The sequence below is a fragment of the Diaporthe batatas genome, assembly GCF_019321695.1.
Source record: "Diaporthe batatas strain CRI 302-4 chromosome Unknown Contig00009, whole genome shotgun sequence".
NCBI classification, from domain to species: domain Eukaryota; kingdom Fungi; phylum Ascomycota; class Sordariomycetes; order Diaporthales; family Diaporthaceae; genus Diaporthe; species Diaporthe batatas.
In genome coordinates, this window is record NW_025408556.1 from 1,200,827 (window position 1) to 1,227,821 (window position 26,995).

Consider the following 26,995-nt stretch of genomic DNA (forward strand, 5'->3'; position numbering starts at 1 on the left):
AAAAAAAAGGTCCCAAGGTCACCAAGAAAATTGACGTATACCAATATTTTAAGCGTATCGGAATGTGCATTTGACTAGTTGATATCCTTATGATTGGACAAGGTGGCACATGTTGAGATACGGTTTGAGGTCACAATAAGGCTGGGCAGGAGATGCATGTGAGCATTTGGCATTCTCTGGTACTTTATAGTACTATATACAAACAGAGTCCTTTGCCAGCACAGCTTTCCATCCGGAAACAGCGTTCGGTCTTAAATGGCAAGTGCCCAAGTGTATTCCAAAGACCAAAAAGTGTAGCTCTCCTTGACGTCGTTAGGATTCCAATTTTCCAGCAGTATCAACAAGCAATGCAGTCCATTACGCACAAGATGTCCATCGCTTAACAACAGGCGACGGTCTGTGTGCAGCCCTCACCAGCGCTGAGGCCCACGCAGGCCTCCTCATTCGCCTTGGTCGCAGCCTCGTCAAAGCTGTCCGTCTTGCCGCTGGCGCAGACGTTGGTGTTGCCGGAACAGAACAGGTTGTCGCCCTGGGTGCACACGGAGACGTAGTTGGCGACCTCGTGGCTGCACTCCTGGGCGGAGGCGGCGGCGGCCATGATGCTGGCGAGAAGGGCAAGAGTTGGGAACTGCATTTTTGGGATGGCTGCGGGTGGGATCGTTTGATGGGAGTGAAGTGACGACTGGATGAGACGGTCAAGAACGAAGTGGTAGTGGTAGATACCTAACGCTTTTGCCGGAGTCGAATGGATCTTATAAGAACAATTATATTCAAGACTCCCCTTATATTGTTGGTATTACAAGGATCCTTGGTCTTTGTTGCGGCAGCTCCACATCGGCCCGTGGTTTGAGCAGGCGTATTTCCCCGACTCGTCGCCCTCCTGGGCAGAATCAGGGCCGTCAGGAGATGATACAATGCCGAGCTCAACCCATCTGCCTGTGTCGCAGGACCGGGGTTTGGCCCCATTGCTTGCCGCTTGACTAAGGGTACCTAGGTAAGGACAGGTCGAATACCCAGGTAAGGAAGTGGTCCCTGGAACACGTGGGCTTCTTCGGCGGTCCACACGCAGATGGAGTCAATTTACCTGGGACTTGGTAGTCTCCTTGTGGGTCACTTTCACCCACCCACACGTTTATGCTTACTGCATATGCAATGTAAATCGCAATACTTTCTTGACAGAATACGCATGCTTGTGTCAGCAACCTTGGAACTCGAGATCACATGGACAGGTGACCCTCACTGTCTGGGCCGGACCCATGACCTCGGGACTTAGAACACATATGCATCCATGTTTGAACGTCAGAGATAATCGTGCAGTTGTTTTGCGTAACTTCGTATTGAACATATGTGAGCTGTTACCCATTAGCAGCAAAGAAATTTTATTGGCAATGGCAAAAGACGGCCTTCAAACCTAGTGGTGATGTGCGTAGACTTCAACTTGCTGGAGAAGAGGCGAAGCTGGTTCTCAGTTGTAGTTTGAAGCCTTTGTAGGACTTTCGAGGTCAGTTCCGCGACCAGCCCTGACCCACCTCGGACAGCTCCAGAGTATTCATGGGCGCAGGGATGACATCCACGAAGTCCGCAACACCCAGGGCGGAGCATCTTCAGCCTAGAGCATACTGTATAACTGCATGTTGTAATCTACGTTGGTATTCGTTACTGGGTATGCAGGTAGAATTAAAACGCGTTGAGGGATCTGGCTATTTCCCACCAGTCCTGGAGCATTGCCATATTGATTTGTTTCATAATGTCGTACCCAGTCAGCCGCTCACGTAGACACTAGCCGACTTGACCATGCCCAGGTGGTCGACTCCAATCGGCATTCCGACTTGGCTATGATCTACCGCACCAGCCAGGGCTGATGGAATATGGAGATTGGTGAGACTGCAGCACTGCCACCTGGGCGCACTGCAAGCTTGAGAAGTTCAGATATACCGAGGCTTCGGACAGACTGTACTCTTCCTCTCTAGTACTCAGCCGTCAGACTCTCCACCCCATAGCTCACATAGAAAGTCTTTAACATCTTTATACCTATACTCGTGTTTACTTTACAATACTACCCTAGGGTCTCAGCCTGTTCCAGGTAACATTCAGTGTTGGAACAGGGCCACCTCACTTCCAGTTCCCTTCGTGGATCATCCCGGCCATTCATAGAGAGTCCAATTCCCCAGCATCGGACCAGGTGTGGGTTCATCTCGGTGTTCAAAGTGACGTGCAGTCCTTCACACTCCGACTGGGCGAGAGACTGGGATCTTGGTCTGGATTCTTTGGCTGTCAAGTGCCTCGCTCCCATTCCAAGCCGCGCTAGATTCCGCAAGGAAGTTGAGACGGACGTTCAAAACCCTTTCCAGTGGTACTACAGATAAACAACTCACCCGACTCCTTGCAACTTACGAATAGCACGAAAAATATGACGGTGACCTGCTGGATTACTGGAAATCTCGCATGCATCCTGCCCCAGCTATGCTTCCACCATCTGACGCCGAGGTAGAAGTCCGGTGGGTTTGGAAACAATTGGCAGGGCTTGCTGACATCTGATAAGCTCTCAGTTGGATTCATGACCCCTTCGATGGCCGGAACCGCTCTGGAGCAAAGTGCACCTCGGCCAGCCCATGCGGTGCGATGGCAGGGGACACCGGGTGTTTATCCAGTTCTCGTATTTGGGCCGGCACGGCGACACCAAGCCAGAAATTCCCATCTGGTTCAAACAGCTCACGAGCTCAAGCAGACACGACCGCGTCCCAGAGAGAAGAGGCGGCACGGAAGCCTTTGGTGCACCGGGGCTGAGGTATCACTCCCAGCATCGCCTGACTTCTGCCTATGACAATTGGTCTGATGGGTGCATTTTACTGGAATTTGCCTGGTGACTCACTGGCGGAAGGGAAGGAAGAGATACAAGCCTTCAAGGTGTCACGGTACGTAAAATCAAAGCTCCCGAGGTCCCCATGGTCCCCTCCATCACGCGTCGTGGGACTTTCTTAGAGGTGAAAGGTGGGCCTCTCTACGGGAGAGGAATCGGGGGTCCACTCAGGTGCTCTGAGGGAGTTGGATAGGACTCTCGTTAGTTGTAAAAAAGGGTGCTGTAGTACAGCCGATGACGTATGGCTTGAGATCTGGCATATGGAATTTGGTCAATTGCAGGAGATGAGAAGTGATTTGAAATTGAGTGTGCAGTCGGAAAAAAAGGCTGGCAGAAATGGAAGTGACAGGCGACAGGCGACGGCAGCACGGCTCGATTTACCCCGCGCCCCCGTCACCCCCGTCACCCCACCAGCCCCACCACGTCGTGCTACTGAGGCTCGCCAGTCGTCACCGGCCGAGAAGATGGAGCTTGCAAGCTTGCGCGGGACCAAGCCGGGAACAGCATGAAATCACTCAATCGAGCCAACCACCAACATAATAGCCTGAATTATGGCGCCTCCATGGCGAGCGGATGATATTCCACAACGGGCCCTTGCGCTCCAATCACGATGAACCGCGCCGTACGAGCTGACGAGCTGCCCCGTCGCACTTGCACTTGTGCATAAATAATAATACGACAACACCACCTCAGCTCTAGCTCTCTCAGCTGTGCCCCTCGTGCTCGTCATCCGAGACCTTCAGACACCAGTCGACCCACGCAACGAGCAGACTACCCCCGACCACCACCTTGCAGCCATGGCCAACGACGACATCTCCTTCCTGCCCCTCGGCGCCATCATCCAGTCCCTGCACGTCGGCGGCATCAACATCGTGCAGGGCTTCACGTCGCAGTCCGACTACGAGTCCCACAACAGCTCCCACTTTGGCGCCACCATCGGCCGCATAGCCAACCGTGTCTCGGGCGCAACCATCAACTCGCTCAACGGGGGGAAGTCATACAAGCTGCAGGCCAACAACGGGCCCAACAACCTGCACGGCGGCGAGAAGGGCTGGGGCAAGAAGCTCTGGAACGGCCCCGAGCCCGTGGGCGTCAGGGAGGAGGCCGCCCCGGGCTTTGGGAAGTTCAAGGAGGGCGGCGAGAGCGTGAAGTTCACCCTGCACTCGCCTGACGGCGACGAGGGCTTTCCTGGCGCTGTCGATGCGTCTGTTGTTTACACGGCCGGCAAGGACGACAAGGGCGCCACCGTGCTGGGCATCGAGTATGAGGCCACTCTTGTCGACGGCGCGGACGAGACGGTCATCAACATGACGAACCACTCGTGAGTAAAGTTGCTGCCAACAACACAACACATAACACCCTCCAGCTCCAGCTCCAGCTCCAAGCGAACTGAACTGACTGGTGTGAACCCCTCCCGAACAGCTACTTCAACCTCACCGGCGGCCCCTCCATCGAGGGAACCCAGGTCGAGCTGGTAACAAACCAGTACCTCCCCCTCGACGACGGCGGCATCCCCACGACGACCACCCCCGCCCCCTTCCCCGAGTTCGAGGGCAAGAAGCCCTTCACCCTGGGCGCATCCGAGCCAGACGTCGACGACTGCTTCGTGCTCGACGACCCCGCCGCCTCGTCCGTCCCGCTCGACACCCGCGGCCGGCCCCTCACGCGCCTCGTCGCCGCCCACCACCCGGCCACCGGCATCCACCTCGAGGTCTACAGCACCGAGCCCGCCTTCCAGTTCTACACCGGCAAGTACATCGACGTCCCCGCCGTGGGCGGCACCCCCGCCAGGGCCCCGCGGGCCGGCTTCTGCGTCGAGCCCAGCCGCTACGTCAACGCGCTCAACGTCCCCGAGTGGAAGGACCAGATGCTGCTCAAGAAGGGGGAGACGTACGGGGCGCGGATCGTGTACAAGGCTTGGAAGGAGTAAAGGCGGGACAGAACAAGTCACGGGGCTGCAGATGGCACCTGATGCTTCCTTCCCCTGGGTTGGCGATCCAGCCTGCATGTAGCATAGCATACTTACATACCACACGCCAAAATGCACCACCACATATCCTCGCATTACGCGTTGAATTAATTCACTCCTCTTCTACTTCAACATCCCGATCAGGGTCGTCGTCCCCGCCCGCGTGTTCCCGAGTTGGCGCAGCAGCGACAGCCTTCTCGCCCTGCTTCCGGTACAGGCTGGCCAGGAACTCGTTCGTGCTCGCCTCCTCGATCCCCTTGTCCTCCCTCTTCCTCAGGAACCGCGGGAACCGCATGCTCAGGCCCCGGTCCTCGCTGACGAGCCCGATCGCCGCCGTGTAGACCGGGCTCAGCGTGATGTCCGCAAACGCCATCTCCCACACCTCCTGCGGCTCGAACCACACGTCCGGCCGCGGGCCCGAGTACTCGACGAAGCCCGGCTGGCGGGCGTGCGTGTTCCTCGGCTCGCCGGAGCCGCCCTCGCCGCCGCCGCCGTCGTCGTAGAACTCCCTGTTGGCCTTGTAGAAGGCGTCCGTGAACCCGCTGATGCACTTGGTCACCACCTCCAGGCTGCCCGTCTCCTCGTTGCGGCACGCCAGCAGGATCGGCGACCACCACTTGTGCTTGCGGCCCTGCCCGTGCCACCCCGCCACGGGCACCAGGTCCAGCGTGTCAAAGGTGGTGCCGTAGTCCTTCTTGACCTTGAGCCACGAGTCGAGGCGCTTGTCGGGCTCGTAGGTCGCGAGGAGGGGCTTGCGCCGGGATTTCTTCCTCCCCTCTGTGCCTTCTTCCTGCTCTTCCGATTTACCCTTTGCCTTGCCCTTTGCCGCCTTCTTGCCCTTGGTTGGGGTTGGCGGCGGTTTCGGCTTGGCGGTCTCCGCGCCGGCCTCGCCTGCGTCCTCGGCATCGTAGGCGAGGTCGGGCAGGTTGTCGAGGATCTTGACCATGATGCCCTCGCACTTGATGTCTGTGGCCTGCTTGAAGAAGTCCGACACCACCTCCGCGTCCTGGGATGTCGCGTCGAGGCTTTTGACCCACGTGAAATGATTCGGGACTTCCGTGAAAAGCGACCGCAGTAGTTCTCGTCGCTCACGGAATGGGCGATCGAGTAGGGGCTGTCCATTGAGATACATCAGGTCGAAAGCATACATGCAGACGTCGATGGTGACGCTGCCAATCTGCACGTCTTTCCTGGCTCGGTTCGATAGTGTCTGAAACGTCTTGAGGTCTCCATTCTGGCGGTCGATGGCAACGACTTCGCCCTCCATGATGAAACTCTCTACACCTTCGCCGCGGACCTTTGGTATGAGAGCAACAAGGTCGGGATACTTGTCGGTCATGAGTTCCAGATGGCGCGAGAATATCGTAACCTTGCCCTTCTCATCGCAGTGGATCTGGGCTCGTTGGCCGTCGTACTTGAATTCGCAGGCAAACTCCCGACCATCGAGCTTGGTCAGCATCTCGGCCAGATCTCTCGTGATACTGCCCAGCATGGGTCGTAATGGGATGTGCAGCGTCAGGCCGCACCGGATGAGCAGCTCCTCGCACACACCAATCTCAAGCATGACCGGAACGAGATCATTGTAATTGGGCCGACGGGCGAAGCATGCCTTCACGATCTCTTCAGCCCTTGCGTACGTCTCTGTCAGCTCCTCCTTCCTCATTGCCGCTAACTCTTTCTGGGTCCTGATGGGAAAGTCAGCACCCGGCGGCCGTGAAAGCAGGAGAGCTCGAGACAGTGCAATCAGCATCGTCGTCTTGACCGCACCGATGCGAAGGTGTTGACACAGCGTCCGCACGATGTACCGGCTCTCCTCGCCACCTCTCGCGTCTTGCAGCAGGCGGTCCACAATCCTCTGCTTCTGCTCAACGCTGCCCTGGCCGGAGCTATTGGCGATCTTGACCAACGAATCATACACGCCCTTGATCGTCAGTGGCTTCGGCTTGCGCAAGGTGAAGCTCTGCTTCTTCTTGGCCTCAAATGCCACGTCCCCGGGGTCACCATATTTGTCGTAAATGGTCTTCAGGGCCCTCCCATCCAAGCCACAGACCTGTTTCAAGGCCTTTGAAATGGCTGACCCGCCCAGGCCGAGCTCGAGAGAGATGTACGGCGGCGATATTGAGTTTGTGGCGAGCCAGACCGCAGGCAAGAGGCTGGCGGGATCTGCCTCGACGAGAAGCCGGACACAGTTGACCAGCGTGTCGACCGTCTTTATGCGCTTTGTCGTCCCGCCAACCAGCACAAAACACCTTGTGAGTAGGGCATATGAAGCGTTCCCACCTTCCGCGGCCCACGCTTTTTGCAGGTCAGGTATATACTTGGCTGGCTCGAACGTTAGTGGACTCTCGTCCAGCGGTATCGTCGCTGAGACTGATTCCTCGGCATCTGCCATGGACTGCAGCGACAAGGTGTTCTTTCCCATCTGCTGGAAAGCCGAGGGAGGGGCAGTTTTAGGCGTCCCAGGGGCCTCGGGTGTGTCTACTCCAGGGGGTTCAGGCTTCTGTTGCTCAACACCGCCGGCGATCTCTTGCTTTGGTGTTGCCTGGTCCCCATTCGATCGCCCGGCTTGAGCAGCCTCCTCATCCCACTCGGCCTGAAGCTTCCTGGCGAGCTCTTCGTCCGTCAGCTCCTGCTCATTATTTGGCGCGACCGGCTCGTCCGGCTTCTCGGGAACGGGATCTGGGGCATTCTGTTTCTGCTTTGCAAAGAAGTATTCCAGTCCCTTGGCGGGCTGTTTGCTGTCGGTATTCAGCCTGCGTTTCTTTGCTGGGCTGGCCATCGCGGGTTCCAGGGTACATGCAGTGCAGGTTGCAAAGGTCAACTGGTGCGGCCTCGAATCGACCAGGCTGGAGGACTATCGCATTACTCCTAGGGCCGTCATCGTATGAGAACGACCAGACAAGGCTCCGATGTTCTTGGCCCACAGGCAAAGTATAAAGCAAGATTGGTTCAGCGCTCTGGGAGTATTTGGCCTTCTAGAAGATGCCTTCCCAAGGACGGCAAGCCGGTGAATAGTCGGCGGGGGACGATGCTAAGAGTTTCTTTTCCGGCTGGGCCATGAGTGTGACCCTGATTTAGCAACTGGACATTTACGAGACAGAAGTGCTACAACTACGGCCGGTCTGAGGTGTGTAGATACCTAGGTACGTACTTCGGGAACTGGTGATGTCACTGGCTCTGGTCGCGTCTCGTCGGTCTTGACGCGCTAATTGGCCCGAGCGGTTGCTGACTTCTTCCGGCGACCGGGCGCTAGTCCTAGTCAGGCACTAGCGCATCACACCAGAAGAGAGTCAGACCCTCAGGCGCAGAGGTTCGTTCAATCTTTGATGGTGGGGCAGCCCAAGGAGAGGAGGCAGACAACATTGAACGACATCTGGACTTTCGAACCTCACCCGGGCTACGCATACCTCACCCTCATCTCAGCCAGCCACCTTGCACACACCGTTGCCCACCATGAGCAACACCGAGGATCCCCAGGAGAGGCCGCAGGACATCAACCAGATCATCAATGGTCTGGAGCGGTACAACCCCGAGGCCGTCGGCCCCCTCGAGAACTACCTGCAGCAACAATGCGAGCAGCGGTTTTGCGACGGCAACTCGAACAGGGTACTGCTGAAGCTGTACGTCCACCAGCCATCGCCCTTCCATCATCATCACATCAGTGCTGCCTGTGTATTATGACGATTCAAATTTAATCACGTTTCCTATTACCTGACTGTCCTGTGGTCCACGCGACCACGGCGCATGAAGTCAACTTCAATAATATCTGACAACTCTACACCTTGCGCACTTGAGACTACCTCTCAGACATACACGCACATATCACTCAGGATATACTGTTGGCTAACCACAAGGTGCCCTCTCACCAGCTACCAACTCAACCCTGACCGCATTAAGGATGAGGTCATCACAAACATCCTCGTCAAGGCCATGACCGCCTTCCCATCACCACAGTTCAACCTCGCCCTCCACCTCCTCGCCCCCTCATCCCTCGCCCCCGGCACCGAGCTGTCCGAGGCCGTCACCAAGCTGCGGGCCCTCAACGCACACCTCCAGGGCGCATCATTTGGTCGCTTCTGGTCCACCCTCGACTCGGACGACCTGTACGCCGACCTGACCACCGACATCGACGGTTTCGAGGACACCATCCGCCTCCACATCGCCCAGATCGTCAGCGAGGCCTTTAGGGAAGTGCAGATCGACATTCTGGAGGGCTGGCTCGGCCTGGAGGGCAAGGACGCCGTACAGAAGTACGTCATCGACACGTGCGGCTGGAAGGTCGAGGGCGACAACGTGCTCATCCCCAAGAACGCCGACAACGAGGCCAAGAAGGCCGAGATCAGGGAGGACGTCAACGTCGACATGTTCGCGCGCATCATCCGGAGGTCGTGGGAGGAGGTCGCCTAGACGTTCGAACGACGAGTGGACGACCGCGGGGGAAGAGCCCGAGCCCGAGCTCCGATGGGCGAGAAAGAGGCGGGGGGCGCTGTCGGATCGTGGCATGCTTGCATTTAGCACATTGGCGTTAGGGACGGTGGGATATTCGGGCCCGAATATGGCCTGATTGACGACTTGGTAGCCGGGCGTTCGCCGAGCTGAGGAATACAAAAAGTCTATAATTGCCTCCATCCGTCTCTCGCAGCCTCGCGACGCTCATCCGAATTTTGTCACATGGGGGTGCCTAGACTGGCCAGGAACATGTGACCACCTCGTCGGTACTCATACCCGTTGGATGTACAACCTATGACGGACTTCAACAAGCGCACCAAATTTACCATTATCATCCCCCCCCCCCCCAAGGCCAGTAACCGAACGCCGCTGGTGAAATCTCGACCGCCCATCGCCTGCTCCCATCACGATCTAGATTCTGCATGCGTCTGGACGGAAGACGCTCCGGCAAGAAATGGAAAGTCCGGCTATTGACATCGGAGCGGACTTCTGGCTTCGTGTGCATGGCTCTTCCACGAAAATATTGATAGCTGACCAGGCCGGCAGGCCAAGTGACTACCTAGGTACCTCTCGGCAAGCTGCATGTCCAGCGCATACTACTTTGGGGTACGCACTTGCACGGCCGGGTAAGCGGAATACAACACCCAAGTAGATCAATACTACAGCTTTCACTCAATTCACATTCAAATCTGCCGGGCGTCACGCAGACTTCGGTTTCGTGGCTTCTAGCAGCTGTGTTGACTATGTACGGGTGAAAAGGAATAGATACAAGGAATTTCCGGCTCAGTGCTAGGTGTCTTATGCCACCCAGCCAAATCCTAGACACATGTGTTGGCGAAAGAGATCTATAACGATTGCTCGATGTGCTTCCTCCAACAATGGCCATTCTCGTCAGCTCCCGCTGGTGATGCTTCTAGCAAGTGAAGACAGAAGGACCGGGGATGGTGTAGGAGGTGAGAGGGGGGTAGTACTATGGCTTCGTTAACAATCTCTCTCACACAAGAACAGCTCTGGGGTCACTTACAATGTTGACAGTGACACCGGGGTCGCTTCCCTTGTAAGCACCAGGGAAGCTGACGGTGTCCGCCGGTGTCTTGGAGCCGGTCCCACCCACAACGTTGATCTGGGCACATTCGGTGTAGAACTGGGCACCGGGGTAGCCGCCAGCGCCGTGCAGGGCGATCATCTCGGCGCGGAGCAGGTACTGGCCCGGCGCGATACACTCGGGGATCTTGATCTGGTGCTTGCCCTGGCCGTTGATGACCTTCTCGGTGCCCCAGACGCCGTCGCCGCCCAGGCCGTCCTGCTGGATCTTGAACCAGCCGCCGCCCACGCCCGTGTCGGCGGTCGCGTCCGACACCTTCTTGAGGTACGCGAGCGTGGGGCCCTTGTGCGAGCTGTCCATGACGTCCGCGGGGCCCGAGCCCGTCGTGCTGAGCATGTAGCGCCAGACCGCCGTGACGGTGGACCCGGCCTGGACGGTGATCACCTTGGAGGTCGGGGTTGTCGGGTTGGGGGGCCCGTTGCAGGCTATCGAGTTGGACGTCACGTCCTCGATTGGGCCGTTGTACGAGGGCACGCGGACGCCCTGGCCTAGGCCCTGGTTCACGCCGCCCACTTCGAGGGAGGAGAAGATTGTGTGGGCGCTTGCCACGGAGGCGGCGAGCATGGGGATGAGGACCTTCATTGTGGTTGATAGTATGGTACAGGGAAGGTATAGAAGTCTGAGTAGAGATTGAGTTGGTGTTTTCTCGCCTGGGTTTTGAAAGAAAGCCAACTTGTCTAATAAGTCTTCATCGGGACGGGAATCGCGTTGCGATTTTATACTGAACCTCAGAGACATCCCGCCATCTGCTTGGGTGACAGCTGACCGCGCCTAGTCTCATTATCTCGGAGTCTCGATCCGTGGGAGCGACGAGGCTGTCTGTTTTGGTCGGTGCCCAGGGGCCAAGACTGCCAGGACGGCGAGACATCAGCCGTGATGTTTACGGAAATTTGTCGGGGCGCCAACGTAGAGTTGCTTATTTTGGCTCCAACAAGGTCGACTCCCCGTATCATGCTTCCATGGTGTGTTCAGAATTCTCCTTGTCGTTGAACAAATTCTCAAGCCAATGAGATGGCTTTGAAGTCCTCGGTAGGACATTTGTACAACTTTCGGTACCAGAAAACTCCCGGCACAATCCGTTACTGGGTACCATCCTGCACATCTGGGCACCCGATTTCCCCACACTTAACCTCAGACTCACTACTATTTCTCTGCCCAACTTTCAAGCTGGAATAACTAAGAGTTAAGTGAGTGGTTCTTGAAAATAAGATACACGTACTTGGTGTTTCACTGGCAATACACAACCATTGTTAAATTTTCCAAGCATCTGGGCATGGTTATACGATTGTGATTTATCAAAGCTCGACAGCCCAAATGAGCATAAGTCATAGAGCATCAAAGCAGGAGATTTGCGCTCAGCTATTTCGCGTCTCTATACTATCCTACATTTACAGCGGCGTGGTGCCAGTGTAGTTTCCATTCTGAGTGGTGAAATCTGATATCTCGCTCAGGCTGGAGATGCGGCCCAAGAGGAATTCAAGGTGCCTGTAGCCCGCACCAGGAACGTACTGAGGAACCTCGTGACCACTAATGGTGTCGTCAGCAAATATTCACGTATGCAATGAATGGGAAATACTCACGCCAACTCGACCGTCGAAAATGTCAGACCACGCTCGGTATGCGTAGTACCAAAATACCCACCACCAGCCACGAGACCAACGCTCACGGACGGGATGTTACTCTGATACAACGTCTCCTCCAACGCATATCCGATTGTAGGGTTATAGGGCACGAAGAACTTCTCCGCAAACGGGTCTGATTGGAAGCCTTGTGCGCCGTTCCAGGTCATGTTGTTGAGTGTCGCGAGGGTTCCGTTGGTGAGGATGAGGAAGTCCAGGTTGCCGTTTCCGACGAGGACGTTGTTTGTGCGCTCGACTACGCCGGCGAGGACGGTAAAGGATGAGGGGAGGGAGTGTTCCAGGCCGAGCGTTGGGTTGCCGCAGATGGCGTAGTCGACGTGGGGTTCGACATTGAGCGCCTTTTGGACGTCGGTCTGAGGAATGATCAGCCTCGTTCAAATAAGTCCAGCAAGTCTCAACACCTCTTCCGCGCATGAGAGAGAGTATGTGAATCAAACAGCTTGAAGAAAATACCCACCCGGTTGAAGTAGTTATTAGGGCCGTAACCCAAGCTGGGAAAGCCGAGCTCGTCCCAGAGGAAAGGGCAGTAATCTGAAGGTGTGTCATACATCAGTCCGAGATGGTCAGAGAGTGAAATATGAGGCATATGATTCCTTGGGGACCTCACCAGTAATGTGATAGAAATTGAAGCACGGATTGACATAGAGTGCAGCCTCATAAATGTCATCAAGAACATCACACTCGGCCCGGCTCAAGTTCCCTTTACCAAGCGACAATGGCGCGGGGAATTTCCCAGCCGGTGGGAAGGTAAGAGCCAGCTCCATAAAGGCCGTGTAGCCGCATGCATCGGCGCGTTCGTTGATGGCGGTTACGAAGGAGTCGTTGAGGTTGAGAATGTTGTTGTAGTAGTTTAAATACTGAACTGCCGGCGCACTTTCTAGCACCGCTCCGGAGCCGATGGATGGGTCGTTGATCTGGATGCCTTTGACGTTGTAGTATGTTGTGTCATTTTGGTCAAGGAAGTAACTGGATATGTAGGGGATATATTGGCCTGCGTATGATTCGCCTGTTGTGGGGAGTTAGGTGTCGAGGCATTGGCCCTCAGGGATGGATCAAATGCTCACCGGTGAAGTAGACATCAAAACCCTGCATTTCAAACGTCTCGATGAAATTTTTCCAAAACCCAGCAAATGTCCTTGCGACATCCGTCTCATCCCTGATCTGCGCAGGCGCGCCGGGTGCTGCCAGCGATAGTCCCGTTCCGATGGGCTGGTCAATCCAAACCATGTTGGTCAGGTTGGTCCATGAGAACGGGTTGGGTTGAGGGGCATAAGTTCCGCTCTGCCACTGGAAAGGGCCGTTCTCTTGAAAGAGCCCGTCCATTGAACTGCAACCTGGACCTCCATTGAGCCAAATGACGATTTCATTGCTGGCGAGCGGGTTGGCCGAGGGGAAGAACCAGAAGAAGAGCTCGTTGGCGGAGGCATTGGCATTGGCAGCAGGGTCTGTGATGGGGAGGCGACCTGCATAGGATTCGCCGAGGTCAAAGTTCACCTCTGGTACACCTGTGCCGTTCACCACGAACTCTAGAAATTGGCGTTAATCTCGATTCTTCCTATTTCGAGTCGCTCGTTCCAAAACTCACTTTCACTGTTGGCATTGAGAAACGACGAGGACTCGCTCAGAGCACGTCTCATGGGAGCCGCCGGCTTGGCAACGGGCTTCGGAGCTCGGCTCCTGAGCGTGGCAGCATGGCGGTGTGGGTTCTCGAACGCCAAGGCACCTGAAATGGCAGCGGCGCCGGCGAGCAGCAGCGCCGGAAACAAGGGTGCGGTCAAGTACATTTTCTTCCGGAGCCAAGAGAACCTTCCTCGGGGTAGGCCTTGGCAAGTCTCACGGGGAAGCAAGACACAACAGCAAGTATTATGTTTATATCTTGGCGACCATACGTTGCAATCGCTCTTGCTGGGATCTCCTGTGATGTGCCTCAGTTCCATGACAGCATCATTGATGCATACTACTTTGGAAATGCAGTCATTTACTAGGCCCGATGAAGAAGGTAACGACCAGTGACTTATTGGGTACCGCAGCATTGCCGAACCAGCCGGGCCACTCGTGCTCCTTCATCAAGTTGATGTGCTTATCTTGGTTTAGAGGCTTATTAATATTGCGACCTTCGGGGACCGGCTTATGCCCGCGTGCTGCCCAGGTGTGCACATGCCCTGCAGCTGACCATCTTTCCAGAATGTTGAGGGAATTTTCAAGCTCTCAGCAATTCTCCAATGTCTTTTCCAAATGCGGGCAATGAGGATTTCTTTCTACCCGGCATATCCTCGTTCAGGGACCATTCCTTCGCGTCTCAGTGGCTTCGTTCTTAATCCGTATACATCTCCAAGGCATACGGTCGTTTCACACGGTGGTGGTAAACTCTCCAGGACCCAGCGTTTTATTGGGGCAACAATTACGATGATCACATCAAGGCCGTGCCCTCCAGATGTCCTATCTCCCGGAGCAATACCCACGCTATAGCTGAAAAACCAACCAGCAAGGCCCGGAAGATGACGTACTATCCCAGCAGAGAAATTTCCCACGGCCAGTAAGCTACACAAGGCGGCAAGGTTGAGCGAAGCATACTTGGGGCTCTAGCACAACGCCCGAGGAGTGGATCGAGTGCTAGACAGGTACGGTACGGGAGGATCTCTGTCACGTAGCCAAGAAGCAGCGAACCAAGCAAGGTCATAGTCAAATGGATAGACGAATCAGGACACCACCACCATGTTTCCGGCATTCCTGGATCCATTTTTCGAACTCAATGCGATGAGCTTATCGACGCTATTCCCAGGAAAACAGTGTCCGGGCGACCTCGGGCCAGTCGGTCGACGAGCACAAATTCGATGAGCGCCACGCTACCGTTGAACTTCTACAGCCAGCCATTCAATTGATGATAAGAGTCTGGTCAAAAGTGTCGGCGATGCCGATGGAGTTGAGGACGAGGATGAGGAATTATGAAACGACAACGATGCCGTCTCACAGAAGGAAGACGCTAACGTGGATAGTGCTGTGCCAGATGTCTGGAAAAGGGACTTCCACGGTGTGCTGTACCTTTTTCTATTTGCAGCGTCTTACGATCCCTGAGATCTCGAGCTCGACGAGTGATGTGTTCGAGTGCGGCTCTTTACCCTCTACCACCGCAGTTCGTCCTGAGTAAAAGCCGGAGAAGATCACCGATGCATCATCGGCCCTGTTGGTAGCAATTGGCTTCCCGGCAACTCTGGAGTCGCCGAACAAAAGGCAAATTGTCTGAGTGATAGGCCGGCTTGCAAAACTGAGGGGGTCCGCTACAACCAGCTACTCTCGAAGCCTCGTGTGCCAAAGGTAGTCGACCTTGCCAAGATAGCGCCTACTTGGAACATTGTACAGAAGGCGCTCGTATATTGCTTTCGATTTGCTCGATATGCCAGCTTTGTGAAATGTGTCGGGGTGGGCTGAACCCAGTGCCACGAAAATGTCTCCGAACCCAAGGATGACACGCGAGACACACCATAACTAAGTTGACTGGAACCAACGGTACAATTGTGGTGATAATAACGAGGATGACACTAGTACCTAGTTAAGCAGCGTAGGTCTACGGGTGTGTTACCTTTCCATTAATGAAGTTGAGATGACGGAGCCGGTCAACTGGTAGATTGCACAGCATTCTCCAGTCTGAGACGACTCGGAGTCCCAGCAAGGTTATTAAAGTAGTTTTTCCACTGCTTTGAGGACTGGAGCCCATTCATAAGAAAGCTGAAGGGTCATGTGAGCTGGGTCCTATACCTAGGTAGGTAATTACAGCCTAATTCCCGAGAGGAGGGAATATTGGCTTCTCACATCACTTCCACATCACATATCCTAGGATACGCTCTTCGCATTCACATATATACATTGAATGCACTTAGATCTTGTCATAAAAACAATAGCATTGTTGCAGTTGGCGGATACCACTAGTAGATTGATTCGATGGGAGTATGCAGTCTCCGTGTGCACTTCCTTATTAGTGTACAAGACACGGCCTAATGTCGTCCGCCTAGAAGACTCCTTGGTGCAAATGATTCCAGGAGTCTCTTGTCGTGCCCTACCAGCCTTCCACCTATCATTAGACCTTGCCCCTAACAATGTTGATAGGGTGCTGTTCCATCACGAGCGACTGCTCGGCCCATGACCAATGGATTGTCTGATCTCACAATCTTGCACAAGGACTGTGTTGTGGCATGAGTTGGATCAGGAAATTCTATTCCCGGTTCGACAATTCTCTGACAGCCACTAGGTATTTATCCTGCCACGCTCGTTTGTTATAGCGTAGCTAGTATAGCAGGAGGGCCGGTTCGGCTCTGCTGCCGACTCTTGGACTTCTTGGCCTACTCCGGCTCCCGATTCCGACACTTCGGCACTAGCGTGCATCCGGACTCGGCCTTTGGGTAAGCAGGATGCCAACAACTTGGCATTGCAACTCATCTGCAGCGCGTGCGTGGGGTGAATTCGGCAGTGGAACAGCCAGTGGATGATGTATACCAAGCGCCGAAGAAGGAAGGTCAAACCGTTTTTGAGCGGGGACTATCGTTTTGAAGATAGAGGGTGGGAATGTCGTTGTTGTAAGTCTCCTCGAGATGGCAGGAGAGGCTTCTTTCGTTCCCCTCGCACGAACACTTCACTACCTTCGTATTGTGGTCTCTGCATGTGAGCTTCGGGACAAAATGTTGCGCTCTCCGTCTTTCTGGGTGCTCGCCACTGCAACAGCCCTAATTAAGCCATCACTCGCTCAATTCCCACCGACACCTGAGGGAGTGACAGTACTGGATTCGAAGTTCGACGAGAACATCAAGATCAGCTACAAAGAGGTGTGTTACCAATACGACTCGCAGTATTTATGGAAACTCAAGACGAGTGAAGCTAACAAGCCAAGCCCGGCCTCTGTGAGACAACTGAAGGCGTAAAGTCGTACGCTGGCTATATCCATCTCCCTCCGGGAACGCTTGAGGGAGTAGGCCAGGAGCAAGACTATGCTATCAACACATTCTTTTGGTTTTTTGAAGCCAAGAACGACCCAGAGAATGCGCCACTATCAATATGGATGAACGGTGGCCCCGGAAGCTCCTCCATGCCAGGTCTCTTCAACGAAAATGGTCCTTGCTATATCAACAGGGATTCCAACTCGACCACCCTCAGGGAGTGGTCATGGAATGATAATGGTAACTCCTCACTCGATCAGTTCTACAAGTCCTACGGATCTTGACTCACAATCAATGATAGTCAACATGATCTATATCGATCAACCTGTCCAAGTCGGATTTTCATACGACTCCCTGCGAAACGTCACCAGAGACTTGTTTGGCGGTACACAGACACTGAACGCTTCCGACCCGATTCCACAGCAGAATACTACCTTCCAGACGGGGACTCTGGCAAGTGGTGATCGCAATTCGACCAGCTGGGGCAGCCGCAACGCCGCCATCGCCCTCTGGCATTTCTCCCAGGTGTTTTTCCAGGAATTCCCCGGTTATCACCCCAACGATGGCCGCATCAGTATTGCTACCCAGTCCTATGGCGGCCGCTATGGGCCGGCATTCGCAGCCTATTTCCAGGAGCAAAACGAGAAGATCGAGAATGGCACGTGGGACGGGACGGACGGAGAGAAGTACATCTTGAATCTTGACTCGCTGCTCATTGTCAACGGCTGCATTGACCGCCGGGTCCAATGGCCCTCATATCCTGAGATGGCTTTCAACAACACATACGGAATAGAGACAGTCAACGAAACCGTATATGAAGGCATGGTAGACGCATTCTATCGCGAGGGCGGCTGCCGTGACCGGATCGACGCCTGTCGCGAGGTCGCTGCCATATACGACCCCGAAAACATCGGTACAAACGCCACCGTCAATGATATTTGCGAGGATGCAGAAACATACTGCACCAACAACGTCCGAGACCCGTACCTGGAGATAGCCGGCCGTGATTACTACGACGTGACTCAGGTCGACCCAACGCTGTTCCCTCCGCCGTTCACTCCAGGGTATCTCAACCAGCCGTGGGTTCAGTCTGCTCTCGGCGTTCCCCTGAATTTCACTGGAAGCTCGTCCGCCTCGTCTTCGGCGTTCCGTGGAATCGGGGACTACCCTCGTCCGGGTTGGATCGAGGACATTGCCTACCTCCTGCACAACGACATCAAGGTCTCGCTGATATACGGTGATCGAGATTTTGCGTGCAACTGGATCGGCGGCGAGCAAGTATCTCTAGCCATCCCTTGGGATGACCAGGAAAACTTCGCTGCGGCGGGTTACCAGCCGCTCGTGACTAACAGCACCTACGAGGGCGGACAGGTTCGGCAATATGGCAACCTGTCGTTCATCAGGGTGTACCAAGCTGGCCATGCCACACCGTCATACCAGCCGGAGTCGGCCTACCGTATATTCAACCGGGTTCTCTTCAACCGCGACGTTTCGACTGGCGAAATCGACACTGCACTGAACTCTACGTATGGTACTGTGGGTCCCGCAGACACCTTTGCTATTAAGAGTGAAGTCCCTCCCCAGTACGAGGACTTCTGCTATATGCTTGACCCGAGCACATGTACAGAAGAGCAGGTTGCGGCTCTACGTAACGGCACCGCTGTCATCGAGAACTATATCGTGACCGAGCCGGCTTATAATACTAATGCCAACCGTGGTGCGAAGATTAAGGCGAGAAATATGTGAGTTATCTCTGATCCGCGTTTGGGGTTGTCACAGCATTGACTGTCTTGCAGACTTGATGCAGGGAACTAGCTTAGTGATCCCGACAAGGCATGATATTCCGAGATTGGAGTCGTGGAAATCAGGCACTTAGATCTAAAGGATTAATGTCCTATTATGTACCGCGGTGTTTAAGCCACGAAGTCAAATCAAAGCAGGTGAACGCTTTGGCTTTCCCACTGATTCCAGCTAAATGATCATATGCTTCTATTGGCACCTGTGTAATGCCTCCATCGTAACTCTACCACACATGCGCATACTCGGAGCCTTCTAAGTTTAGATAAAAAAGTACCTAGGGACTCCTGCATCGGCCCAGACTGCATGTAGCTGAAAATCTCAATGACACACCGTGTCACGGTACCTACTAGGCACCACGACCCACACTATATAAATACCACCACTTTAGTAATAGCTTATAACTTCTAGTATTTTTTCCCTTATATAATAATAAGTTTATAACTTTAAACCCTTTATCAACCTTATAAGAGTTTGTTATACTAAAAGATCATCCTTTTTAAACATTTGTTGAGGTTAAGAATACCAACCCTAGAAAGCAGGTGATCGGATTCACTTGCCGATCTAGCTCATCTCATGGGCCACATATACAATACAGCTAGGGTCAAGCCCACTCGATCAACTGTAACCGTATGGTCTGGGTGTTGCTGCGGACACGTGTTCCACGAGCTCGATGTTGAAATGCATCCAACGAAACAAACCATAAGAACCTTAGCCTATCGAGTCGAGACGGAGACATTGTCGCCTCTCCGCTCTATCCGGTGTACTTTCACAACGTAGTTGACCTGCGTGTTGGGGTCGTTGCGTGAGTGTTGGGTATTGGGAGGAGGGGAGGAGATTTATCGAGTTGTTGCTGGACAGGGGATGTTTCTGCCATCCATGTCTGCATCTCAACAGCCTGGGATGTTTGATCGGCCAGCGACTGGGCACTGTGCCGTCCTTGCAACACTTTCCGCTCAATTCCATGCAATCGCATAAAGTTTTCCCAGGGGTTGTCAAAATCTCCCAAACACGAGAGTGGAACTCAAAGCTACTTCATTACGAGACTGTTTGGTAAGGACAGGCACCCATACATAAAAGTCCCCCGGCCAAGTATCAAAAGGTCTTCAGTGCCCACAGACTACAATCTCTTGTGTGGGCAAAGATAACCAGGCGGTCGATACACACAAACATGAGACACTGCTTCTACCAGGGTAATTCATCAGCCCGACCTCCCACCATGGGAATGATCATCATAGCGGTCGTCGTCGCCGCCACTATGTCTCCCTCCGTGGTCGTCACCGGGCCCATCATCAGATCCATGCCTCGGGCCACGGGGGTGAAACCTCAACCTGCGGCCTCCATGGTCGTCTCCGGGTGGGTCGTCATCACCGTGCCTCGGGCTGCGAGGGCGCAACTTGCTGCCGTGACGATTATCGTCGCCAGGTGGATCGTCGGCACCGTGTCTTGGTCCACGAGCGCGGAGCTTGCTGCTGTGAGGATTATCATCGTATTTGTCGTCATCGTCACCACATCGCCGGCCCCTGTGATCGTCACCCGGCGGATCATCAGCACCGTGCTTCGGACCACGGGAGCAGAACCGCCGGCCTCCATGGTCGTCACCCGAGCTCGGAGCCGGAGGAGCCTGGACGGCGACGCCATTGGCAGGGCTGGCGTCGTCGGCGCCGTGCCTGGCGCCGACTTGGGCGAGGAGGAGGGCGAGGGCGAGGATGGCGGAGACGGGGGGCCTCATGGTTGCTGAGGAAGGGAGTATTGATGATTACTGAAGGGGTGAAGTTTTGTTCTTTAGATCTGGTTTCTTCTTGAGGTGATGGCTTTGCTGGTTGGGTAAGGAATGAGCCGGCTAGACAGGCAGGTCATTCTTGGGGATATTTATATTGATACGGCACTCGGTAAGCAACCAGATCACCTGCGAACTTTCCTTTGCTAGGAGAATATCGCCCTCAAGAATTACTTCGTGGCTGGGTCATCTAGAACTGCATCGCAGCTGCACGTCGTCATCCTCTCCTCCGTGCCTGAGTCCAACAAGCCACAGAACTTCACTAGACAGTACCTACACTTGCACGATGGACTCAGCCAATACATTAAGAAACCGAGCGATGCGAGCATCGTGGGCCCAAAAAACAGGATGTGTGGTAGGAGCAGAGCAAGCGTGCAGAGTCGTGCCCGACCCCCTGGCGAGCTGAAATCCATATGTCGCCTACAGGCTTTAGCCGCGCAGAAAATGGGTTTTTGAAGGGCATATGGACAGTGTACAGTGAGGATCGCAGATCCGGGGAAGGGAGGGTGATATCCCAATACGTGGATATGTTGCAACGTCGTGATACCGCCCAATCACCTCGGCCGGCCCGCATTTAGTCCTCGCACCAAGCCTGCTAAGCCTGCTAAGCCTCGTGGCAGACTCCGACTAAGCACTCGGCTGAAAGTGAAACGAACGCTTGGGTCATGTCGCGGACCCCTTCGTCCTGAATGGGCCCGTCCTTCGTGGCAAGCGAGTATAAGCATCAAACCAACCCCCCCCCCCAAAAAAAAAAAACACCGTGGAGATCAACGCACAGCCATGAGTTCTGCATTTCTGACTGGCCCGACTGCTGTAGTAGCAACCGTCACCGCCGGCTTGGCTGCAGCCAAACTACTGAGTCAATAGCTGAAATACCTTCATGCGGCAGCCGTACAACGTTGTCATTCGGCAAATAGTCCTCGGCCAAGAAGAAACGGCCACAGGCGTCCTAAAATCCCGTGACGCTCGCGAACCCCTCAACAGGGTTGACACCCGGGGGATGGAGGAGCGAAGCTGCTATGCCAAGTCAACCCCATCCTTGTAAGCCCTGATGCCTGCCTCCCCGAGCCATCTCCGATTTATCTGTTCCTGTATTCCATCGTGTCACTCGATGACCAAGTTTGGCAGGGTGCAAGCATCGAAGGGCTTCCAGAATTAGGTCCATGGCAGATGTCGAGAATCAGTCGCCAAGCCCGAGAGGCCTGCATATCCCTCGACCGAGTGTGTGGTTGCGGATGTCTGGTTACGTGCTGCCCGCTCCTCGAGCCTTTCATGACTTCTTGTGATCACGAAAAGGGCCCAGCCATTGGTCAGGCTGTCCGTTTCTGTTCCGTCGGTCCTGTATTCGGATTCATAGTCCTGTTGCCGACGCTTCAGGCCTTTTGTCTTGCTATACTTGCTTATGGTCATTCTTCAGCGGCAATTCCTTGGCTGAAATGTAGAATTGAATTGGTTCAACTATTTGTCTATTTCTGAGGGTTAGTATCAACACGAGTGAGTCTATTGAGACTTCAGGACTTGTGTATGCCAGTATGGCAAGAGCTGGGCTTCACTACAGTCCACAATGGTATCTAGGTCCCGGTTAGTGCATTTTCTCGTGAAGCCGATCAACTGTCGAGCCCTGTACGGCTCATCAGCCCTCTTGGGTATGAGGGTTCTTAATCATACCCTTTAAGGTGGTGACTTCGTTCTTAATCCGTATAGGTGCTCTTTTGAAGCCGTAGGCGGTCATACCCTCTAAGAGTTGAACTTCTATTAGGCTTGTGTAAGAAATAAGACCAAGGTTGTATTGAAATTGAAGTCAGCGGCTAAGCCTCCCCATGTGTCTACCATTCGCTCGTAAGAAGCTTACATTAAGTTGTCAGCGCCAGAAACAGCAAAGCGTTGCGCCACGCGTGTCTAAATAAGGGGCGGGAGGATCGTTCCAGAACCCGTGTTGGCGACACGGGTTCTTGGCAGCAGGTCAACATTAAGATGAAAAAAGTATTTGACGAGCCGCGTTGAACAACGGCCCCAATTTCTCGACATCGGTTGATACTCTACTCTTCTTGTTTCTTACACATTTCCAAGCACCAGAACTCCTTTTAGACAGACTACCCTACGAGCGCCAGCTTCACTACACTCGCTTCAAAGTCTGAGGAAACAGGAACATTCGCAGGCAAATCACTTAGTCGCAGAAATTGTCATCCAAGATGCCGTCCTCCGCTACACTCACAACCCTCTCCCTCCTGGCACTCTCACCCCTGGCAGCCCTCGCAAGGACAGACCTCTCAGGCTGCACGACCTTCACCAGCACGGTGACCATCAACCCCACGGCACACGAGTACGGCAACATCTACGAGTCGCTCGTGTACTACGACCCGGATACGCTCGAGATCTGTACGGTGCCGGACTGCGGCGGCGGCCGCGCGGCGCCCAAGACGGGCGTCCCCGGGTGCCCGCTATACTCGGGAACCGCGACGCCGACGCCGAGCTTCCTCTCGGCCGACCCGCTGGCGCCGGCGACGACGTCCGGCGCCGCTGCTGAGACGAATAGTGCCGGCCGCTCGTCAGGTGACAGCTCGGTCTCCACGACGACGACGGCGGTCGTCACAGCTGCGGAAACTGAGCCGTCCTGGTTTGCTTCCATGACTTCGGCGGGTGCGCTGGCGACTGGGAGCTCGACTACTACGGAAGAAAGTTCTGCGGAAGCGACAAGTACTCCTAGCAGCTCCGTTAATTCTTCTTCTGGAGCTGCGTTGAGGGTAACAACCGGCGGACTCTTGTTTGGGTTGGCTATTTCCTTACTTGGGTGACAACTGACCGGACTCCCGAAGGGAAAGTGATTGCTGGGATGTAATGGCGGCGGTAATAGCATATAAATTTCGAACGAGCAGGTAAATAAATTTTCATTGGATCAACGTGGAATGAACCACCATGCATGGGTCAGTCTGTATTTCAGAGCTCATCGGAGCCGGTTGCCCCTTTGAAATGGTGTCTATCACGTCTTCACAGTGGATGATTCGGTAGATATCAGAGAGACTCCCTGACCTCGGGAGCCCTCGGATCAGCAGACAGAACGAGTGTCCATTGACGCTGAGATGATCTCGATTCATTCACAGGGCCTGTCAGGCTTACTAGATTCAACATTGCCTCATGTGCCGAAATGACTGTACATTGGCACGCGTCGTCAGACCAGAGGATAGCAAGAATTAATTTGGGACCACAGTCTACTCACATCGCGTCGTCGGCCACACGGTCGTTAAGCGGCCCTTTCCAGAAGCTCCATCGGCGCGGCTTGTGCGATTTCGTCAAATACCGTCGGTCGGAATGTGGGCCGGGTACGTTACTGGGTCACTGGCAAGCCAATGACCAAGCCTGTCAAGAGTTGGTCTTAGGAGTCCGAAGAAAATCTTTCAGACATGCCATTTCAGATTCTCAAGGCAGCGGACTCTATGGAGTTGTAGGATGACAGTCAGCTTGCAGCCACAGCTGTGGCTGACTTCGAAAAGCATACCTAGGTACGTACCTTGTACATGTGCAATGTGGGGAAGCTTCTCCTCACCCTATCCCAATACGGATGGCCGGCCGGGGTTCTCCGCAGTGGAACTGTCGTCCGAGTTTATGCCGGGGTACTCTGACCTTGCCCAGGGGAAACAAACGTTAATCATGAGCGACTCGTACCAACTTTGCCGAAGACGTGTCTGTTTTGGTCCTCCTGATCGCCTACTGGGCGAGGGGGGGCGAGACAGTGACTCTGGAGAAGATTAGAGAAGATGTGTGTACATTGTTGTATGATTCCTGCTAAGTATCACGTGGAGGAGTCCATAACATCGTGAACAGACACTAAAGGGGAGTGATGCGGAGCCGTAAAAAATCAAGCGAGTTCAGATGATCGTTGGAGAAGCGTGGGGCCCGCTGCTAGTGGCCTCTGTGGAACGTAGTATCGCCCCCGCAATGAACATGCACGCATGGTTGCTGCTCATCTCATCTCGGACCTGATGATCAACGTTTTCCCCATCCTTGCAGCTACCGGCAGCCCGCAGCGTTCCCTCCCTGCACGTAGCATGCGGTATGAGCTAATGCAATTATGGTTTCTCGGGCCTGGACGCCTTTGAGATACAAAATCATGGGACGACCCGTCGGGTCCGACGACAGAGGAAGCACCTGTTGCTGCTGATCGTTGGCGCCGCACCTCGTACTTCTGAGAATAGCAGGTCGTTGATCTTCAACCTCCTCAGTTCCGCCTGGTCTTCACCTTGGTGGTCTCTTTGTCGTCATGATGGTCCAGACCCCTCTCATCCAGGCCGCCCTCCTCGTGGGCCTGGCACAGGCGCAGGAGTGCCCAGACTACCTGGACTACTCTACCCAGCGCCACGAGCCCTTCTCTAACGGCACGTACCAGCTGTCGTATATGCGCCCGTCCCCGTCCTGCCGGACCTTCAACTCCTCCGATGTCGAGGATGTGATCACGTCCATGGCCGGCGTGATCGCCGACCCGGACCTATACAGGCTATTCCAGAACAGCTACCCCAACACGCTCGACACGGCCATCAGGTGGAAGGGGTACGCGGCCAACAACAGCGAGGAGGAGCTCACCTTCCTCATCACCGGTGACATCAATGCCATGTGGCTGCGTGACTCTGCGAACCAGATGCAGAGCTACCTCCCCGTGCTCAAGGCCGATCAGAGCGCAGACAGCATCGCCAGTCTGTATAGGGGCGTCATCAACCTGCACGCGAGATATCTCCTGACCAGCCCATACTGCAACTCCTTCCAGCCCCCAGTCGAGTCGGGGGTTGAGGGCTCGGTCAACGGCGCCGCCTCGGAAGACACCGTCACGCCCCCGTACAGCAACTCGAGCGTATTCGAGTGCAAGTACGAGCTCGACTCTCTCGCCTCCTTCCTGGAGGTATCGGCCAACTACTACAACGCCACGGGCGACCTCGACTTCTTCGGCAAGTTTCAGTGGGTCGACGCGGTCAAGGCGGTACTGAACACCGCCACCGAGATGCTCACCCCAACGTACGGACCCGAGGGCCAGGTCCTGACCAGCCCGTACACCTTCACCCGGCTGACCACGCGCGCCACCGAGACGCTCGCTAACGACGGCATCGGCTCGCCCGTGGGGAACGGCACGGGCCTGGTCAGGAGCGCCTTCAGGCCGAGCGACGACAGCACCATCTTCCAACTTTTCATCCCGGCCAACATGATGTTCAGTCGGTACCTTAGCAGCACGGCTGAGATCATGGCTGCGCTCGACGGACAGGCCGAGCTGGCGGCCCAGATGAGCGGCATGGCTGATTCCATCAGGGCCGCCATCCAGGCCCACGGCATCATCACAGACCCCAACACCGGCTCCCAGGTCTACGCGTATGAGGTCGACGGATTCGGGTCCGCGGTGGTCATGGACGATGCCAACATCCCCTCGATCCTATCCGCGCCCTTCCTCGGCTTCATCGACGCCAGCGACGAGGTGTACCAGAACACAAGGGCGATTATCCTGAATGAGGATCCTAATGCCGGTGTCAACGGGAACCCGTACTTTATGCGCGGGCCGGTCATCAATGCTGTCGGGGGCCCTCACCAGGGGCCGGGCATGGCATGGCCTATGGCGAGCATCGTCCGGATCTTGACCACGGACGACGACGCCGAGATCACCAAGGCTTTGAAAGAGATCGTCTCGAGCACCGATGGGCTTGGTCTAATTCACGAGAGTATCAACTCGTTCAACCAAAGTGACTGGACGAGGCAGTGGTAAGTGAATGCTAACCCATTCTGCCCTCAGATTATTCCTTCATGCCATCGAGATTGCACTGCTGACAGTTTGTTCTCCGCCCGTTAGGTTTTCGTGGGCAAACGGCCTCTTTGGGCAGATGATACTGGATCTGAAAGACCGGAAACCCAATATACTCAAGCAGAGCTTCCAATGAAGATCGGATTAGCTACTTGGGGAGGCAGGCATAATCCAGCGCTGAAGCATGCCAGCCTGATTTTATAGCTTCTCCGTCTTTAATAGGCATTAATAATCCACGTCTAATGTCCCAGATGACCACCATGCGCTTTCCAATACATGTGATCCGAGCTTTACTTCGCCTGATCCTGTTGGATACTCTCCCCCTTACGTGCCGCCAGAATCCCCTAGGTGAAATACGCGGTTTGATTATACGTAGTGGTCACCGGCGAGATGATGAAGAGTGGTGGATACTCAGAAATCGACGACCGAATGGTGACTAGGGAATGCTGGCTGCTAGCAATAATCCTGTGCTGCTAGCTAACCTTTCCAACCCCGGGTGACTAGTGAGAAGTGTGGCAGCATAAACATTGCAGTCACCCACGGCACTTCCACATAGGGCGCACAGTGTAGCACGGCCAGGCGTGTCGTCCCCGGGCCGATGAAGTAGTGCTGCCGCCCGTCGCCACAGACGCGGGTGGAGCTGGTCGAGAGCATGGTGATGTTTCTGCGCTGCGAAGCTTGCCCGTTCCAA

The 26,995-nt window shown here is 54.8% G+C and overlaps 10 protein-coding genes across 10 annotated transcripts; 6 read left to right on the forward strand and 4 right to left on the reverse strand.

Moving 5' to 3' along the window:
• Positions 1-379: 379 nt before the first annotated feature.
• Positions 380-634, reverse strand: KVR01_007815 (uncharacterized protein; the record flags this gene model as incomplete). The annotated part of the gene is made up of 1 exon (XM_044794990.1): positions 380-634. One exon carries the CDS (start codon positions 632-634, stop codon positions 380-382), a length of 255 nt encoding a protein of 84 aa, XP_044642793.1.
• Positions 635-3,354: 2,720 nt separating this feature from the next.
• KVR01_008235 (uncharacterized protein) lies at positions 3,355-4,961 on the forward strand. Its single transcript, XM_044792368.1, has 2 exons — positions 3,355-4,181; positions 4,283-4,961. The coding sequence occupies exons 1-2, from the start codon at positions 3,658-3,660 to the stop codon at positions 4,788-4,790; spliced, it is 1,032 nt and encodes a 343-aa protein (XP_044643213.1). The 5' UTR covers positions 3,355-3,657; the 3' UTR covers positions 4,791-4,961.
• Positions 4,942-7,932, reverse strand: KVR01_007778 (uncharacterized protein; the record flags this gene model as incomplete). Its single annotated transcript, XM_044787785.1, has 1 exon — positions 4,942-7,932. The coding sequence occupies exon 1, from the start codon at positions 7,606-7,608 to the stop codon at positions 4,942-4,944; it is 2,667 nt and encodes an 888-aa protein (XP_044642756.1). The 5' UTR covers positions 7,609-7,932.
• Positions 7,933-8,142: 210 nt separating this feature from the next.
• KVR01_007935 (uncharacterized protein) lies at positions 8,143-10,135 on the forward strand. Its single transcript, XM_044788325.1, has 2 exons — positions 8,143-8,449; positions 8,699-10,135. The coding sequence occupies exons 1-2, from the start codon at positions 8,283-8,285 to the stop codon at positions 9,234-9,236; spliced, it is 705 nt and encodes a 234-aa protein (XP_044642913.1). The 5' UTR covers positions 8,143-8,282; the 3' UTR covers positions 9,237-10,135.
• A 56-nt stretch (positions 10,136-10,191) lies between these two features.
• Positions 10,192-10,965, reverse strand: KVR01_008283 (uncharacterized protein; the record flags this gene model as incomplete). The annotated part of the gene is made up of 2 exons (XM_044784632.1): positions 10,192-10,248; positions 10,318-10,965. The coding sequence occupies 2 exons, from the start codon at positions 10,963-10,965 to the stop codon at positions 10,192-10,194; spliced, it is 705 nt and encodes a 234-aa protein (XP_044643261.1).
• A 759-nt stretch (positions 10,966-11,724) lies between these two features.
• On the reverse strand, positions 11,725-13,878 carry KVR01_007675 (uncharacterized protein). Its single transcript, XM_044785047.1, has 6 exons — positions 13,609-13,878; positions 13,088-13,549; positions 12,631-13,029; positions 12,481-12,554; positions 11,964-12,376; positions 11,725-11,910 (listed from the first exon to the last, which is right to left on the reverse strand). Exons 1-6 carry the CDS (start codon positions 13,805-13,807, stop codon positions 11,772-11,774), a joined length of 1,686 nt encoding a protein of 561 aa, XP_044642653.1. The 5' UTR covers positions 13,808-13,878; the 3' UTR covers positions 11,725-11,771.
• A 2,818-nt stretch (positions 13,879-16,696) lies between these two features.
• On the forward strand, positions 16,697-18,697 carry KVR01_008330 (uncharacterized protein; the record flags this gene model as incomplete). The annotated part of the gene is made up of 3 exons (XM_044788017.1): positions 16,697-16,840; positions 16,906-17,191; positions 17,253-18,697. The coding sequence occupies 3 exons, from the start codon at positions 16,697-16,699 to the stop codon at positions 18,695-18,697; spliced, it is 1,875 nt and encodes a 624-aa protein (XP_044643308.1).
• A 1,270-nt stretch (positions 18,698-19,967) lies between these two features.
• On the forward strand, positions 19,968-20,489 carry KVR01_007942 (uncharacterized protein; the record flags this gene model as incomplete). Its single annotated transcript, XM_044789308.1, has 2 exons — positions 19,968-20,104; positions 20,174-20,489. The coding sequence occupies 2 exons, from the start codon at positions 19,968-19,970 to the stop codon at positions 20,487-20,489; spliced, it is 453 nt and encodes a 150-aa protein (XP_044642920.1).
• A 2,001-nt stretch (positions 20,490-22,490) lies between these two features.
• Positions 22,491-23,591, forward strand: KVR01_008364 (uncharacterized protein). The gene has a single exon (XM_044789049.1). It carries the CDS (start codon positions 22,721-22,723, stop codon positions 23,321-23,323), a length of 603 nt encoding a protein of 200 aa, XP_044643342.1. The 5' UTR covers positions 22,491-22,720; the 3' UTR covers positions 23,324-23,591.
• Positions 23,592-24,569: 978 nt separating this feature from the next.
• Positions 24,570-26,556, forward strand: KVR01_007860 (uncharacterized protein). Its single transcript, XM_044788700.1, has 2 exons — positions 24,570-26,264; positions 26,353-26,556. Exons 1-2 carry the CDS (start codon positions 24,787-24,789, stop codon positions 26,438-26,440), a joined length of 1,566 nt encoding a protein of 521 aa, XP_044642838.1. The 5' UTR covers positions 24,570-24,786; the 3' UTR covers positions 26,441-26,556.
• The last annotated feature ends 439 nt before the right edge of the window (positions 26,557-26,995 follow it).

Coding starts and splice junctions, on each gene's coding strand:
- KVR01_008235 (XM_044792368.1), top strand. CDS start 3,658: ATGGCCAACGACGACATCTCCTTCCTGCCCCTCGGCGCCATCATCCAG. Junction 4,182..4,282: donor ATCAACATGACGAACCACTC/GTGAGTAAAGTT, acceptor CCTCCCGAACAG/CTACTTCAACCTCACCGGCG.
- KVR01_007935 (XM_044788325.1), top strand. CDS start 8,283: ATGAGCAACACCGAGGATCCCCAGGAGAGGCCGCAGGACATCAACCAG. Junction 8,450..8,698: donor AACAGGGTACTGCTGAAGCT/GTACGTCCACCA, acceptor CCCTCTCACCAG/CTACCAACTCAACCCTGACC.
- KVR01_007675 (XM_044785047.1), bottom strand. CDS start 13,807: ATGTACTTGACCGCACCCTTGTTTCCGGCGCTGCTGCTCGCCGGCGCC. Junction 12,555..12,630: donor CAATTTCTATCACATTACTG/GTGAGGTCCCCA, acceptor ACACACCTTCAG/ATTACTGCCCTTTCCTCTGG. Junction 12,377..12,480: donor CTAATAACTACTTCAACCGG/GTGGGTATTTTC, acceptor ATCATTCCTCAG/ACCGACGTCCAAAAGGCGCT.
- KVR01_008364 (XM_044789049.1), top strand. CDS start 22,721: ATGCCGTCCTCCGCTACACTCACAACCCTCTCCCTCCTGGCACTCTCA.
- KVR01_007860 (XM_044788700.1), top strand. CDS start 24,787: ATGATGGTCCAGACCCCTCTCATCCAGGCCGCCCTCCTCGTGGGCCTG. Junction 26,265..26,352: donor AGTGACTGGACGAGGCAGTG/GTAAGTGAATGC, acceptor TCCGCCCGTTAG/GTTTTCGTGGGCAAACGGCC.